Genomic DNA, 15,505 nt, shown 5'->3' on the forward strand with positions numbered 1-15,505 from the left:
AAGAGAAAAACGGGCGCCCAGGTGGCTCAGTCATTTAAGCATCCTACTCTTGATTTCAGCTCAGGTTATGATCTCACGGTCATGAGATCAAGCCCCGCACTGAGCTGATAGCCTGGAGCTTGCTTCGGATTCTCTCTCTCCCTTTCTCTCTCTGCCCCTTCCCTGCTCACATACACATGCTCTCTCTCTCAAAAACAATTTTTTTTAACTTATGGGGCACCTGGGTGGCTTAGTCGGTTAAGCGTCCGACTTCAGCTCGGGTCATGATCTTGCGGTCTGTGAGTTCGAGCCCCGCGTTAGGCTCTATGCAGCTCAGAGCCTGGAGCCTGCTTCGGATTCTGTGTCTCCCTCTCTCTCTGCCCCTCCCCTGACTGCACTCTGTCTCTCTCTCTCTCTAAAAAATAATGAACACTAAAAAACTTTTTTAAAAATGGGACAAAACATTTGCAACATATATCAATGGCAAAAAACTTCGTATCCAGAATACACGAAACATCCTTCTAAAAATGTAACAAAAATAGACCTTTGCATATGTTAAACTTGGTATTTGACAGATGTGGCATTACAAATCAGTGAGAAAAATCTGAATTATTCACTGGTGCTGAGACAATTGGCTGTCTACCTGGGGAAAGATAAAATGAGATCCCTACCTCACACTATGCAGCAAGATACATTGTGGATTATTTGAAAAGTGAAATATGAAAAGCAACATTTTCCCATTTTATAACAAAATGTAGAGTTATCATTACATACTGCTTAAGGAGAGGGTGTTTTCGTTACTACTTCTCAGTAATGAGTACTAAGAAGTCAAGTTTATAAAAAGAAAGGTTGGGGGGGATCGTCTGGGGGGCTCAGTCAGTGAAGCGTCTGACTTCGGCTCGGGTCATGATCTCACAGCTCATGAGTTCGAGCCCCGCGTCTGGCTCTGTGCTGACAGCTCAGAGCCTGGAGCCTGTTTCAGATTCTGTGTCTCCCTCTCTCTCTGCCCCTCCCCTGCTCGTGCTCTGTGTGTGTGTCTCTCTCTCAATAATAAATAAACATTTAAAAAAAAAAAAAGGGTTGGTAAGTTTGATTACATTAAAATTGCATTAAGTCAAAAAACACACTACAAAGTTAAAAGTGAAGTGATAGACTGGAAGAAGATGTTTTCAACACATGGCAGACCTAGGATAAATACCCAGAATATTTAAAACGCCGTATCCGGGGCGCCTGGGTGGCTCAGTCGGTTAAGTGGCCGACTTCGGCTCAGGTCATGATCTCGCGGTCCGTGAGTTCGAGCTCCGCATCGGGCTCTGTGCTGACAGCTTGGAGCCTGGAGCCTATTTCAAATTCTGTGTCTCCCTCTCTCTGACCCTCCCCTGTTCATGCTCTGTCTCTCCCTGTCTCAAAAATAAATAAAACGTTAAAAAAAAAAATTTTTTTTTTTTTAAATAAAATGTCGTATCCACACCACAAAACCCAGATGTGAAGAAAGCCTGGAACATCGGGAGAACAACCAGATGTTTCCCATGACTGTAGCCCAGAGTGGGGTGTGTGTGGACCTACATACTACCCTCCACACGTCCGCACAAACAATTATTTTGACTTAGGATGCCCTTTCTCTCTTTTCTTCCTGAAGTTAGAAAAGACTTCAAGAAAATCAGTACTTCCTTTCCTTGAACGCTGACTTATTAAAAAAAAAAAATTTAATGTTCATTTTTGAGAGAGAGAGAGAAAAACAGAGCGCAAGTAGGGGAGGGGCAGAGAGAGAGGGAGACACAGAATCTGAAGCAGGTTCCAGGCTCTGCGCTGTCAGCACAGGCCCGACGCAGGGCTCGAACTCACGGACCGTGAGATCATGACCCGAGCCGGTGTCGGACGCTTAACTGACTAAGCCACCGTGGTGCCCTGGGCTCTGACTCGTTTTACACCCTCAACAGACAAGTTTAAAAGATGACAATTCATTGGGATCAGTGTCGTACTAGCCTGCCTGGGCTGCTATAACAAAATGCCGTAGGCCAGGTAGACTGGAAGTTCAAAATCAAAGTGCCAGCCAATTCAACGTCTGACGACAGCTCTGTCCTTGGCTGGCAGGTGGCCACCGTCTCCTTGTGTCCTCACGTGGCCTCTCCTTGGTGAGCGCACATGGAGAAAGAGGTCTCCTGCCTGCTCTTACAAGGCCAACAATCCTATTGAATTAGAACCCCACCCTTATGACTGTATTTAACCTTAAGTACCTCCAAAAACCCGTCTCCAAATACAGTCACATCAGTGGGGGGGGGGGGGGGGGGCGGTTAGGGCTTCAAACATATGAAATTGAAGGTTAGGGCTTCAATATTCGAACTTGCCATAGACGATCCCTACTTTGTTATAGCACTGGGGGTGAATTTCAGCCCATAGCAAGTATCCTATCTGCCCCACTCCTGTTTTATTAAGTCTCTGGAATCTGTACATGTCTTTGAACGGCTGCTGTCCCAGGTACGAGGGTATCTAGCCGAGCGGTCGGCTGTCACCAGCTCATTTCTGTCAGTAAGTCTAAGGAAGGGGGTAAACGTCAGGATTCTAGGAAGCAGCTTAGTGGGATCCCAGAAAGGGGGAGAGAGGAAAAGATAAACAACTGTTCCGAGGTGGGTTAAGATTCTCAAGGCAGAGGTGACACCACCCTCTTTGGTGTGGAAGGGAGGTAGGGAACACCTGCCCAAGAAAGCTCCCCAAGGGAGTGCGTTTTGGGCCTAATTTTTGGTAGACGCTTCTTCTGTCACCCGGGCGGCATCTGCTATCCTGTCTGTTTTGTTTTGTTTTTCCAGAAGGGGCTGCCAAGGCTTAAATGGATGCACACAAGACGTGCTTGAGTGGCTCAGTCGGTGAAGCGTCCGACTTCGGCTCGGGTCATGATCTCCCAGTCCGTGGGTTCGAGCCCCGTGTCGGGCTCTGTGCGGCCAGCTCGGAGCCCGGAGCCTGCTTCTGATTCTGGGTCTCCCCTCTCTCTCTGCCCCTCCCCACTTGTGCTTGCTCGCTCGCTCTCTCTCTCTCTCTCTCTCAAAAATAAATAAGCATTAAAAGAAAAACACACAGGACTGGTCTCTCGGTGGCCACAGGCACGAGTAGATCCCTAGGTAGTCACTCCTGCCGAACCTCAGCACGTTCTGCTGCTTGAAAACCTTTGCGCCTTCCCTCCCAGAGACAAAGTGGCGAAGTCAACGCCAGGGGCTGAAGAGAGATGGCCTGCTGAAAACCAAAACTCGGACCGCATAGGCGCAGCGCCCTACAAGGACCCCCACACACACTCAGCTTTTCGTGGCGGCAGCCCTACTCACGGCCCCAACCGGCCATGACCGTCAGCTGCTTTATCGTCACCTCCCGCTGCTCGACCCGGGGTTGGGCCCCGAAGAAACTTACGCGTGATCCGCGAACCCAGGACATCTGCGACCTAGCCCCGGCGTGCAACGGAAAACGGAACACATGTGCTCACTTTCTCCTCGGCGGGTAGGCGGTGAGGACGCCCTCCGTAGACGCTTATCGGGTGCCGTGACGTGTCCGGCGTGGGGCCGGGCCCCGGGAACCTGAAAGGGAACCAGAAAGGTAGGCTCCCTGCTGCCAGAGTTTACAGCCAACTGGAGTGGGATGGGTAGTTTCACGTGTCGACGCGGCCAGGCTACGGCGCCCAGTTGTCCCACCGAACACAGATCTCGGCGTGGCCGTGAAGGTGTTTTGTGGGTGCGATGGCCATCGGCAACCTGTTGACTTTTTTTTTTTAATTTTTTTTTCTAACGTTTATTTATTTTTGAGACAGAGAGAGACAGAGCATGAACGGAGGAGGGTCAGAGACAGAGGGAGACACAGAATCCGAAACAGGCTCCAGGCTCTGAGCTGTCCGCACAGAGCCCGACGCGGGGCTCGAACTCATGGACCGTGAGATCGTGACCTGAGCCGAAGTCGGACGCTTAACCGACCAAGCCACCCAGGTGCCCCCAACCTGTTGACTTTTAAGTAAAAGAGCTTCCCCTTCGTAAGGCGGGTGGGCCGCGTCCAATTAGGGAGAGGCCGTTAAAAGCCAAAACCGAGAGCAAAAACGGAGAGCGCCGGCCGGCGAATGCCCTACAGGTGTTGGGTTGCCAGCTCCCGGGGCTGTCTGAGCAGCCGGTTCCTTGAAAGCACCTCCTGTTTGTGTATGCGTGTGCACGAACCAGATACACATATAGGTCTACAGAGACATTTCATGCAATATACCCTACTGTGTTGACATACGGATATAGACAGATGGACAGAGATAGACGGATACATTTCTCTCTCCTGCTAGTTCTGTTTCTCTGGAGAACCCGGACTGATACAGGGAGACTCTCACACACACACACACACACACACACACACACACACACACGGGATTACTAGGCAGTGTCCCGAGTGCTATGACTGAGGAAGCAACTTCGGCGGTACGTAGCCACGTAAGCCTAAGTCAGGCTCTCCAGATCTGAACCTTGGGTTCCTCACGTGTAAAATGTAGACAGCGGTACCCCCTTGTTGGGTTACCGCAGGGGGTCAAAGAGGTGAAGCATCTTGCCTGAGAACACGCGGTTGGGAATATGAGGGCAGGGTTTAAACTCAGGTCTGCCTTCCTCCAGCATGGGAACCCCTACCCTTTGCCCCATCACCGTGCTCCCTGGGACCTACGATTCAGGCACTTGGCCGAAGACAACGCATACTCAGTCATAGCTTCAAGCAAGTTCTGCAGAGATGCCTCTTAAATTTATTCGACCTTGAGCCCAACCCTGAGACAGAATTCCAGATTTCCATGGCAAGCCGGTACCTGGCTGTGACCACTGGCTTCAAATCCAACATACCTTAAATTCAAACTCATCATCTGCCCCCGCCCCCCCCCCACCCCCCACAACCACCATCGACAAATCCTGGCTTCGTCTGTCTCTACTTGTATGACCCCGGGAAAACTACTGATCTTCTAATCCTCAGAGTTCAGTGAGGGGGGGGGAGGGGGTTGGCGATACGAGGAAAGCAGACATTATCACAGATAATTCTTACATTTCTTTGTGTCCACAGTACCTATCTCTGTGTCTGATACATTTATTGCATTCGTTCGTCCAGCATCTATGCGTTCATCTATAAATTCATCTGATTTTAATTAACCGCACAACAGGAATCATGGATTTAGTCCTAACTCACTACTCGCAGGGTAATTTTCCAGAATCATCATTTCCCATTGGTGCTATGATGGGACGGTTTTATTTACATTTTACGTTGGCGTACTGCCACCTAGTGGGCGATGTTCAAGTTGCAAGCAAAGAGAGAAAAGAGGCGGGCAGATTTGAAAAGCAACTTTCTAGAAGAAATGTTTACAATTATGAAGACCGATCCACGGGTGGTTATTGTTGGATTTCAACAACCATCTGAAAAAATAAATAACAGGATGTCTTTTGAATACAAAGCAAATCAGAAATGAATACTATAGCATGTTACCAGCTCATATAATCCTATGACCCCCTCCCTTGTTCTAAACAAAATGAAAAATAAGAGAGTCAGCATTCTTTTCTGCAACTGACTGTTTTGCTACATTTGAATTTTTGGTGCCGTATGTTGGGTGGGAATCTAAATTAAAGAGAAGCCACTCAACTAGGGGTTAGAGTTCCTGACTGCTCTACCTAGCTAAGAACTCTGTTTTCCTTAATGAATAAGTTACCATTATCAAGTTCATAACCTGTACTTGGGGCCATGCTGAATATTTTACATGGATGATCTCACTCAATCCTTATGAATCTGCCCCCTTGCTAACTCAAAGGCTCGGTGGTCTTACCTATGACTCTCAGCATAGCGCCTCATCTATAAAAATGGGGTAAGTGGCTTGTTCAAAGTCAAAACCAGGACGTAGAACTGGATCCACGACCCAGGTGTGTATGAGCCAAACACAAATTCTTTGTGATTTCATTTTCCCACAAACAACTCCTGCACAACTCCAAGAACGTTGTGAGGATGAAACAAGTCATGGAAAGCACTTTTTGGAGAAAGCACAACGCTTGAAAGCTTATATATAAAACAATGTTACCCCCACAGGTAGGTATAAAATGCTCTATGTTCTATTAGGACAACCATTACTTTACAAGAGTATTATTTGGTTATGGATTGCTTCTTCTCAGTAGTGATGTCCCCTCTTTAGAAGAAAAAAAATTTTTTTTAGTGTTTATTTATTTTTGAGAGAGAGACAAAGCATGAGCAGGGGAGGGGCAGAGAGAGAGGGAGACACAGAATCCGAAGCAGGCTCCAGGCTCTGAGATGTCAGCACAGAGCCCGATGCGGGGCTCGAGCCCACGGACTGCGAGATCATGACCTGAGATGAAGTCAGACACTCAACCGACTGAGCCACACAGGTGTTCAGTGATGCCCCCTCTTTTATTCCTGGTTTCAGTAATTTTCATCTTTTTTTTCCTAGTCAGTTGAGCTAAAAGTTTGTCAATTTTCTTGATCCTTTCAAAGAACCAATTTTGGGCTCTGTTGATTTTCTCTATTGTTCTTCTATTTTCTGTTTCTTCTCTTTCCTCTCTCACCTTTCGTATTTCTTTCCTTGTTTGGATTCACTTTGCTCTTCTTTTTCTAGTTTCCTAAGGTGAAAAATTAGACTATCAATTTGAGATCTCTCCTTTTTTCTTAAGACTTTTCCCCCCGGTTTTAGATTCACAGTAAAACTGAAAGGAAAATAAACAAAGACTTTTCTTACACTCCCTGCCCTACAAACGCACAACCTTCTTCATGATCAATAGCCCCTACGAGAGTGGTATCTTTGTTACAATCGATGAACCTAGGTTGGCACAACACAATCATCCAAAGTCCATAGTTTACCTTAGGGTTCACTTTTAACGTTGTACATTCTGACTCTGGACAAATGTATAACACCATGTACCCATCATCATGGTACCATACAGACTATTTTCTATGCCCTGAAAATCCTCTGTGCTCTGCCTGTCCATGCTTCCTCCCTACCCCAACCCTTAGCAACCACTGATCTTTTTACTGTCTCCATAGTTTTGCCTTTTCCAGAATGTCATGTAGTTGGAATCATACCGTGTAATCTTTTCGGACGGGCTTCTTTCATTTAGTAACATACATTTGTTTCCTCTGTATCTTTTTAGGGCTTGATAGTTCACTTCTTCTTTGGCGATGAGTAACATTCCATTGTCTGGATGGACCACAATTTATCCATTCACGTACGGAAAGACATCCTTGTTACTTCCAATTTGAGTCAATTATCAACAAAGCTGCTGTTAACGATCCATGTCCAGATTTTTGTGTGGACGGGAGTTTCACTTCATTTAGACAAATACCAAGGTGCACCCTTGCCGGATCGTATGGGAAGAGCGTGTTCAGTTTTGTAAGAAATTGGCCAACTGTCTTCCAAAGTCACTGTAGCATTTTGCGTTCCCAGCAGCCATGAATGAGCGTCTCTGCTGTTTAATATAGGGGTTTATAGTTATAAATTTCCCTCTAACCACTGTTATGGCTGCATCTCATACATTTAGCATGCTGCATTTTCATTTTCCTAAATCCCAAAGTATTTTCTAATTTTCTTTGTAAGGTCTTCTCTGACCCACTGGTTATTTCACAGTGTGTTGTTCTATTTCCACACGTGTGAATTTCCCAAAGTTCCTTCTGCTGTTGATTTCTAATATAACTCCGTTGCGGGCAGAGAACATGCTTTGTATGGTTTTAATCCCTTTGGATTTATTGAGGATTGTTTTATGGCCTAACATTACGGTCTATCCTTAGCCATGTCCCACGTGCACTTGAGTAAAATGTGCACGACACTGTCCTTGAGAGGAACTCTTTATAGATGTTAGATGTAGCTGGCTCACAGTGCCATTGGAGCTTCTATTTCCTTGTTTTGTCTCATTCCTCTGTTATTAAAAGTGAGATATTGGGGCGCCTGGGTGCCTTAGTCAGTTGAGCATCCGACTTCAGCTCAGGTCATGATCTCGCGGTTTATGGGTTTGAGCCCCGTGTCGGGCTCGGTGCTGACAGCTCAGAGCCTGGAACCTGCTTTGGATTCTGTGTCTCCCTCTCTCTCTCTCTCTCTGCCCTTCCCCTGCTTGTCTCTCTCTCTCTCAAAATTAAACGTTTAAAAAAAATTTTTTTTAAGTGAGATATTGAAATCTCCAACTGCTATGGTTAGATTTCCTGACCACACCACCTTTCACTGGCAAAGCAACTCAATTTTTCTAGGTAACAGTTACTAAGTGCCATGCCGTGCACCTGGGACTACGGCTCGATATTTTATGTGCATCGTCTCTTAATCATTAAAAATTACTGACAGTGAATCATTAGTAATAATACTTGTTGAAATGTCTGTTTCTCCCTTCGATTCTCTCAGCTTTTGCTTCGTGCATTTTGGAGCATTATTGTCAAATGCATATGTTAATTATGATGTCTTCCTTAGGGACTGACCCTTTCATCAATATGTAATGTCCTTCTTTGTCTCCTGCAGCAAATTTTTTTTTTTTTTTTTTTTTTTGGTCTTAAAGTCTATTTTAAATATGTCACCTTACAGCTTTCTGGTCTCATGGTTTCTGATGAGAAGCAAACTTTTAATCTTTTTGAGTACCCTCTACATGTGACAGGTTGTATTCTCTTGCGGCTTTCAACATTCTCTCTGTCACTGGCTTTTGACAGTTTGACTATGACAGGTATAGATGTGGCTCTCTTTGAATTCATATTTAGAATTTGTTGTGCTTCTTGGGTGGGCAGATTAATGGGCGCATTCTTCCCCCAAGTCCTTCATCAAATATGGGAAGTTTTCAGGCATTAATTCTTTAAATATTCTTTCTCCCCCTTTCTTCTAGGCCCCCCATAACATGTGTTCGTATGCTTGATAGTGTCCCAAGGCTGTCTTCACTCTTCATTCTTTTTTTCTTTCTGCTCCTCAAACTGGATCATTACAGTTGTCCTATTTTCAAGTTTTCTGAGTATGGCACCTAATTGCTCAAATCTGATGAATTCCTCTGGTGAATTCTTCACGTCCATTATGGTACTTCTCGGTTCCAAAATTCCCATTTGGTTCCTTTTTACAGTTTTTATCTTTTTACTGATAGTCTCATTTTTTTCAAAAATAATTATTCTATTTCTTTTAAAACTCTTTGAACACATTTAAGACAACTGATTTAAAGTCTGGGCGTCAAGGACGGTTTCCATAAATTCTTCTTTTTCTTGTGCATGAGCCGTATTTTCTCATTTCTTTGCATATCTCATAATTTGTTGCAAACCGGACAATTTAGATCATATAAGGTGGCAACTCTGGAACTCAGATGTGTTGCTCCCTCCCCTTCAAGGATTTTTTGTGACCTCAGGGCTTCTTTAGTGACTTTCCTTAACTATTCTGTAAAGTCTACATGATTTGTCACTGTGTAACAGCTAAAGTCAGTGTAGGAACTGAAATCTCTACCATTAATAATTCGCTACAGCTAATAATTCGCTGAAACAACAGCTCCCCCCTTTTGTTGAGGGGCTCATGTGTACTAGGTCCCACAAACAGCCTAGGGATAGTAGTTTTCTCACTGGGTCATGTTAAATAAAGATAAGCCCCATGACTGGGACTTTTCTAGAGGGCTGCCAGACAGGTGAAATAGTGACAATTCTCTTGGATGACTCCAAACCTACACAGGGGAATTTGAAACTATTCCAGCGGTTGCCAGGCCACTGGCTTTCACAGCTACTGTGGTTCAAGGTTGCTGGTTTTCAAGGCTACCACAGAGCTGGGGGGGGGGGGGGGGGCGGGGAAGGGGGATGGGATCGGGACAGGTTGAAATACTACAAAGCTCACTGTTCTTACAGAGAGTCACCCATTTGTGTTTTTTGTTTTGAGTACATGCTCCTCAAATTGTTGCAATACTTTGGTTAATTTGTGGAGTTTGCAAAGGTTGATTTTGACAATTTCTGCCACTGTTCCCCTTGCTTTTGTGGAAGATCCGAAGTTCAGACATCCCTACTTGACCATTTGTTTGAAAACGCTCCTCCCGGATTTCTTTTAATAGGGAATGGAATACCTAAGATTTCTCTTTAATTAATGCAACGTGCATATACTGGATTCACTTAAAACAGCAGACATTCTGCCTAGGAGATACCATCCACATGAGAAAACTGTCTGGTTTCTCAAGTTTCATAGTAGAATGTCAGCCCTGGTTTCCAGACTATTGCATCCACCGCAGGTTAGAACACGAGTTCAGAGGCGCCCGGGTAGCTCAGTTGGTTGAGAGTCCGGCCCTTGATTTCAGCTCAGGTCATGATCCCAGGGTCGTAGGATCAAACCCCACAACGAGCCCCACATTGGGCTCTGCGTTGACCGTGGAGCCTGGTTAAGTTTCTCTCTCTCTCTCTCTCTCTCTCTCTCTCTCTCTCTCTGTCTCTCTCTCTCTCTCTGCCCCTGCCCGGCTCATCCTCTGTGTCTGTCTCTCAAAAATGAATAAAAACGTAAAAAAAAAAAAAAAAATTTGTAATATAAAGGAGAAATAAAAGGAAGCCACTTGAGGTGATATGTAACTCAATGTGAAAGTAAGTGGTCACAGTTACTGAAGACACAATAAAGGAGTCAGAGGCTCGCATATATGTACGTGTAACTACCACGCATGGGGCCTCTACATCTGTAGAGCTGCATCTGTAGAGCTGCAGACCAATGCAGCTGCAGGGATTGTGATCCGGAACTCAAATGCCATGAGCACTGTTGCCACTGGGAACGGGAGTCTTCAAAATGGTGGAAGTCTTGGTAAAGGGCTGGACAAAGAGTACACTGGATAGCTGCATTCTCGGAGAAGTGTTACAAGTCTGCAACAACTGTACAATGTAGTTCCTGTATGTAAAATGGACTTAGGAGTCTCGGCTCAGATCATTATTGCCAGTGTTCTGACCACGAGGGGCTGTGGTCCAGCCGGGTTGGGGTTATTAGCGCTCTTGGCACAAGGGAGAGCCCACACCACGGGGTGCCTCTGCGGGAAGGTGCTTAGGAAGGACTTATGGATCTGGGCTCGTGGTAGGCCATTTCAAGAAGGGTTCCATGAATCGGAGGTTTACTCTCGATTGGGTGCTTTCAGAGACCCAAGCAATTCCACAAATGGGCATCTTCATTCTAATCTGGGAGGCAGGAGGAAAAGTGACCTAAAGGCGATAGCAAAGCAGCTTAGTCGTGTAAGCCAGGAGGGGGAGGGGAGGTGTTCTGTCTTTTGTGGTTTGCACAGTACTTTTTTTTAAACTTTTTTTTCTTAATTTATTATATTCGCAATGTTGTGCAATCATCACCATTATCTTTTTTTTTTTTTCTGAGAGAGAGAGAGGGCACAAGTGAGCAAGGGGCAGAGAGAGAGGGAGAGAGAGAGAGAGAGAGAGAGAGATGCAGGGCTCACCCAAAGCAGGGCTTGTGCTCCTCCATTGTGGGGCTCAAACTCACAGACCACGAGACCATGACCCGAGCCAAAGTCCTGTGCTCTACAAGCGCCTGGTGTCTCCAGACGCCACCCAGCAGGGGCACCTGGGTGGCTCAGCGGGTTAAGAGTTGCGACTCAGGTCATGACCTCACGGTTCGTAAGTCTGAGCTCCGCATCGGGCAGAGCCTGCTTGGAATTCTCTCTCCCGCTCTCTACCCCTCCCCCCGCTCGCTCTCTCAAATAAAATTTTAAACTAATTTAACATATCACCCGGCAAAGTGACCAATCGTTACGTTAACCGACCCCTCCCCACCCCAATTACAAAAACACCCTCCCTTAGGGGTGGCACCACCCTCAATGAGAACCACAGCTCTGAGTATTCTAAATCCAACCACCAAATCGCACTGAATTAAGGGTACATAATGAAGAGTACGTCAGACCACACCCTCACGGAACTATCTTACCAAGTCGTACTTAATGGCTTTGCGTCAAAAGTTGGCTTAAAAAGCTGTCCAGATCAAAGGCTCTTTTTTTTTTATTTTTTTTATGTTTATTTATTTTTGACAGAGAGAGAGAGAGAGAGAGAGAGACAGAGCATGAGCGGGGGAGGGGCAGAGAGAGAGGGAGACACAGCATGTGAAATAGGCTCCAGGCTCTGAGCCATCAGCACAGAGCCTGATGCAACTGGAACTCACGGACTGTGAGATCACGCACGACCTGAGCCGAAGTCGGACGCTCAACCGACTGAGCCACCCAGGCGCCCCCAAAGGCTATTTCTTTACTGCAGAAATGGTGCCCCTCGCATTGGCCACCAACAGCTGGTGTCCTCTACGTAAAGCTTCGTGTGAGAAATACGCAGTCAGCACCGCCAGTTGCCACCTAATGTCCCTTTGCCCCTTTTCCCCTACTAACAAAATCTCGCTTTTCTTCAAGGCAGCAACGTGCCTACCCAAGTACCCGCTTTTCCAGACTCCCGGACACCCGACGGACACCATTTTGCCTAATGAGTTGTCACTAGGCTTCCCTGGAACTTCCGGAAAAGCTTTTGCTTTTCTGATAAAAGGGCACAGAGGCTACTGGAGCCTGTAGTCTTCTTTCTCAAGACTAGATGAGTCATCTTCAGCTGTGACAGTCATCTTGTGACCCTGAGGCAATGAGCATGGGGACAAAAACTGGCTCTCCGGGGCACTGATGCTAGCCTCGTCAACACCAGTAACTGCCCACTTCCAGACTTCCTTTGTGGAAAAACACACAGACCTCTTTTTTTTTTTTTTTTTTTTTTAAGTAGGCTTCACACCCAGCACAGAGCCCAGTGCGGGACCCGAACCCATGACCCCGAGATCAAGACCCGCGCAGAGACCAAGAGTTGGACGTTCAATCAACTGAGCCCCGCCAGGGGCCCCAAATCTTCATTTTTCAGAGCAGGAAGTCAAAGTTGAAAAGCCAAGAAACACTGTAAGAATATGATTTCAAAGTATGGCAGTACATCCCCCAAAATATAATAAAGACAGAAGCAGCTGAAGATACTTGCTTCTGGGGAGGAGAGTTGAGACTGGGTAAGACTGATGCTTTTCCTTACAGCTTCTGTAATACTTGATTTTTTGATTCAAGTGCTTTTTTTTTTTAATTAGTTAATTGTAACTAGTTAATTAGTGAAAAGTTACAGATGACTTCTTTCTTGGCACGCAATTATAACTTCTTCAGGAAATCATATGCTTCCTCCTCTCTTATTTAGAACAATATAAAGGTTTTAAGGAATGCTTCCTGCTTCTCATGAGAACCAGGTATTATTTTGATGATATTTTTAATTGAAAAGTAAACAGCATACAATTTTAGAATGTGCTGTTCAAAACCAACAACAACGACTGGCTCAGTCAGTACAGCATCTGACTCTTGATCTCGAGGTCGTGGGTTCGAGCCCCATGTTGGATGTAGAGATCACTCAAATAAATAAAACTTAAAAAAACAAAAAACAAAAACAGCAACAGACTAAGTTTGAAAATCACTGCACTGTGGCAAAAATTGGCACAGCCGAATTAGACCTGCGAATATAGTCAGTGTGGTGTCACAGGTGTCTTCTTTCTTCCTTTTAAATTTAATTTTTAAGCATTAAAACATCAGGGGCATCTGGGTGGCTCAGTGGGTTAAGTGCCCCATTTTTGGTGTCCGCTCAGGTCATGATCTTACTCACGGTTCGTGGATTCGAGCACCACGTCAGGCTCTGAGCTGAAAACTCAGAGCCTGGAGCCTGTTTCAGATTCTGTCTGTCTGTCTCTCTCTCTCTCTCTCTGCCCCTCTCCCACCTCATACTCTGTCTCTCTCAAAAATAAACATTAAAAAAAATTTATAAGCCTTAAAAGATCAGATTTCACATAAACACCTAGACTTTTCATTTCTCTGAAAAATTTAGAAACTTAGCAACAGAGGGACCACATTCCTGAGTGGCAACAAATGGCTGAAAGTGAGAAGCTTCTGGTCCCTTTGGATGGTGTGTGGACTCTCCTAGTTGGCAGTTTTTACCTGGTTGACTTTGCTTGTCTGGTCCCACCTGCACTAAGGGACAAGGAGTCCAATCTCTCTTCTTGCAAAAGGAAACAGCATTGGGCAATGGAAAGATTACTGCAGTAGGACTTAAAGTTCCGTAAGTGTGACTTATATAGAAGTCAGAGTGGACTATGAAGTCATGCTAAAATTAACCAGGTAATCAGCTTAACCAGGCTTTAACACCCCAAAAGGTTAGGGGCACCTGGGTGGCTCGGTCGGTTGAGCTTTTGACTTCGGCTCAGGCCATGATCTCACGGACTGTGAGTTCGAGCCCTACATCATCGGGCTCTGTGCTGTCAGCAAAGAGCTCGCTTCGGATCGTCTGTCCCCCTCTCTCTGCCCCTCCCCTGCTGGCACTCTCTCTCAAAATTAAACAAACATTAAAAAAAAAGAAAACCCCACCAGAAGTTTATTTCCCACTTGGGCTGCACGTCTCACAGTCACAGGCAAGAGGACTCTACTCCACGAGTCGCCCTGTGACCCAGGCTGGCGGAGGTTCCGCCATCTTGAATGCCACGGGTTGCCACCAGAGGGGAAGAACGATCAGAGATTCTCACGTCTCGCCTTCCTCGCCCAGAAACGACAGTGGCCACTGCCACTCACACTTCATGGCCGTGACTAGTCACGTGGGCTCCGTTTAATTAAGGGGGGGCTGGGAAGGGTGGAGCAGACGGAGTGTCTGGTGAGCGTTACGAGGTCTACCGCGTGCAACCTTCAAGCGAGCCACTTCATGCAGCTCAGGCTTCGTTATGCATTTGAAACACGAGGCGACGGATGGGTCTTTCCGGCCTTTGAGGTTCTGGGGCGAATCGGATGGGACCGTACATACCCCGGGACTGTGATGGGCTCTAAAAGTTACACAAATCGACAAGGATCACAGTGGCTACGCGTTGGTGGAAGTTAATGTGCTCTCACCCCTTGGAAATTAATGTGCTATCACCCCCACACCCCTGCCTGTGGATTTCAGAGGTGGGCTCCAAGAACGGGAACCCCGGGGGCTGTAAAATGCAAGGCTGCTTTCATCTTAAAGGCCCCACGCAGACACCTCACCTGTACGCAAGGCTGGCCCAGGGAAGAGGAAAGAGGAAAACGACGCTCGCTACCCTCAGTCTGTCCCGAGCAAACTGTCAGCCTCGATGAAATGACTCAAGTAGGGGTGGCCCATTTTCCTTTCCGGAGACGGCCGCACCGTCTCTCTCCCCCGACCGCGTAATCGTGGTTAGAATGTAATCTTGACAACCCTCTCGTCAAGCTTGGGTCCACGTCACCCTTCCCTTGAACTCAAGGGGACCCGGGGCGACTGCTTCAACCTACAGAGGACGGCGCGAGTGACGTTCCGCGGATTCTCAGCCTCGCCATTAAGAACACCACGGGCCGCTGCCGCTCTCTAGGGAGGCTCCCTCTTAAGAGTCCGCCTGCCTGGTGGCGAAGAAGCCCTAATGAGCCTGCGCAGGGACCTCACTGCACAAAGACGTCAGTGCTCCAACAACCTAGCAGAGGTCCCAGCTGATGGTCGCCCTCCAGACTCGTGGCTGAAGGCACCGCCAAAGTTTCCTGCCCCGGGGCCGGCC

The 15,505-nt window shown here is 46.6% G+C and overlaps 1 protein-coding gene across 3 annotated transcripts in view; it reads right to left on the bottom strand.

Annotated features, from left to right (window-relative positions):
• The window catches only part of LOC115500471 (Golgi apparatus membrane protein TVP23 homolog B), a 58,137-nt gene that overhangs the window by 16,827 nt on the left and 25,805 nt on the right, over nt 1-15,505 (bottom strand). For all 3 annotated transcript variants that reach the window (XM_032591232.1, XM_030294901.2, XM_030294902.1), the window contains one exon: nt 3,379-3,542. In XM_032591232.1, coding sequence (XP_032447123.1) covers nt 3,379-3,542 — 164 coding nt within the window. The remainder of the gene's footprint in view (nt 1-3,378; nt 3,543-15,505) is intronic.

The sequence above is a fragment of the Lynx canadensis genome, chromosome E1 (genome assembly GCF_007474595.2).
Source record: "Lynx canadensis isolate LIC74 chromosome E1, mLynCan4.pri.v2, whole genome shotgun sequence".
Classification (NCBI taxonomy): domain Eukaryota; kingdom Metazoa; phylum Chordata; class Mammalia; order Carnivora; family Felidae; genus Lynx; species Lynx canadensis.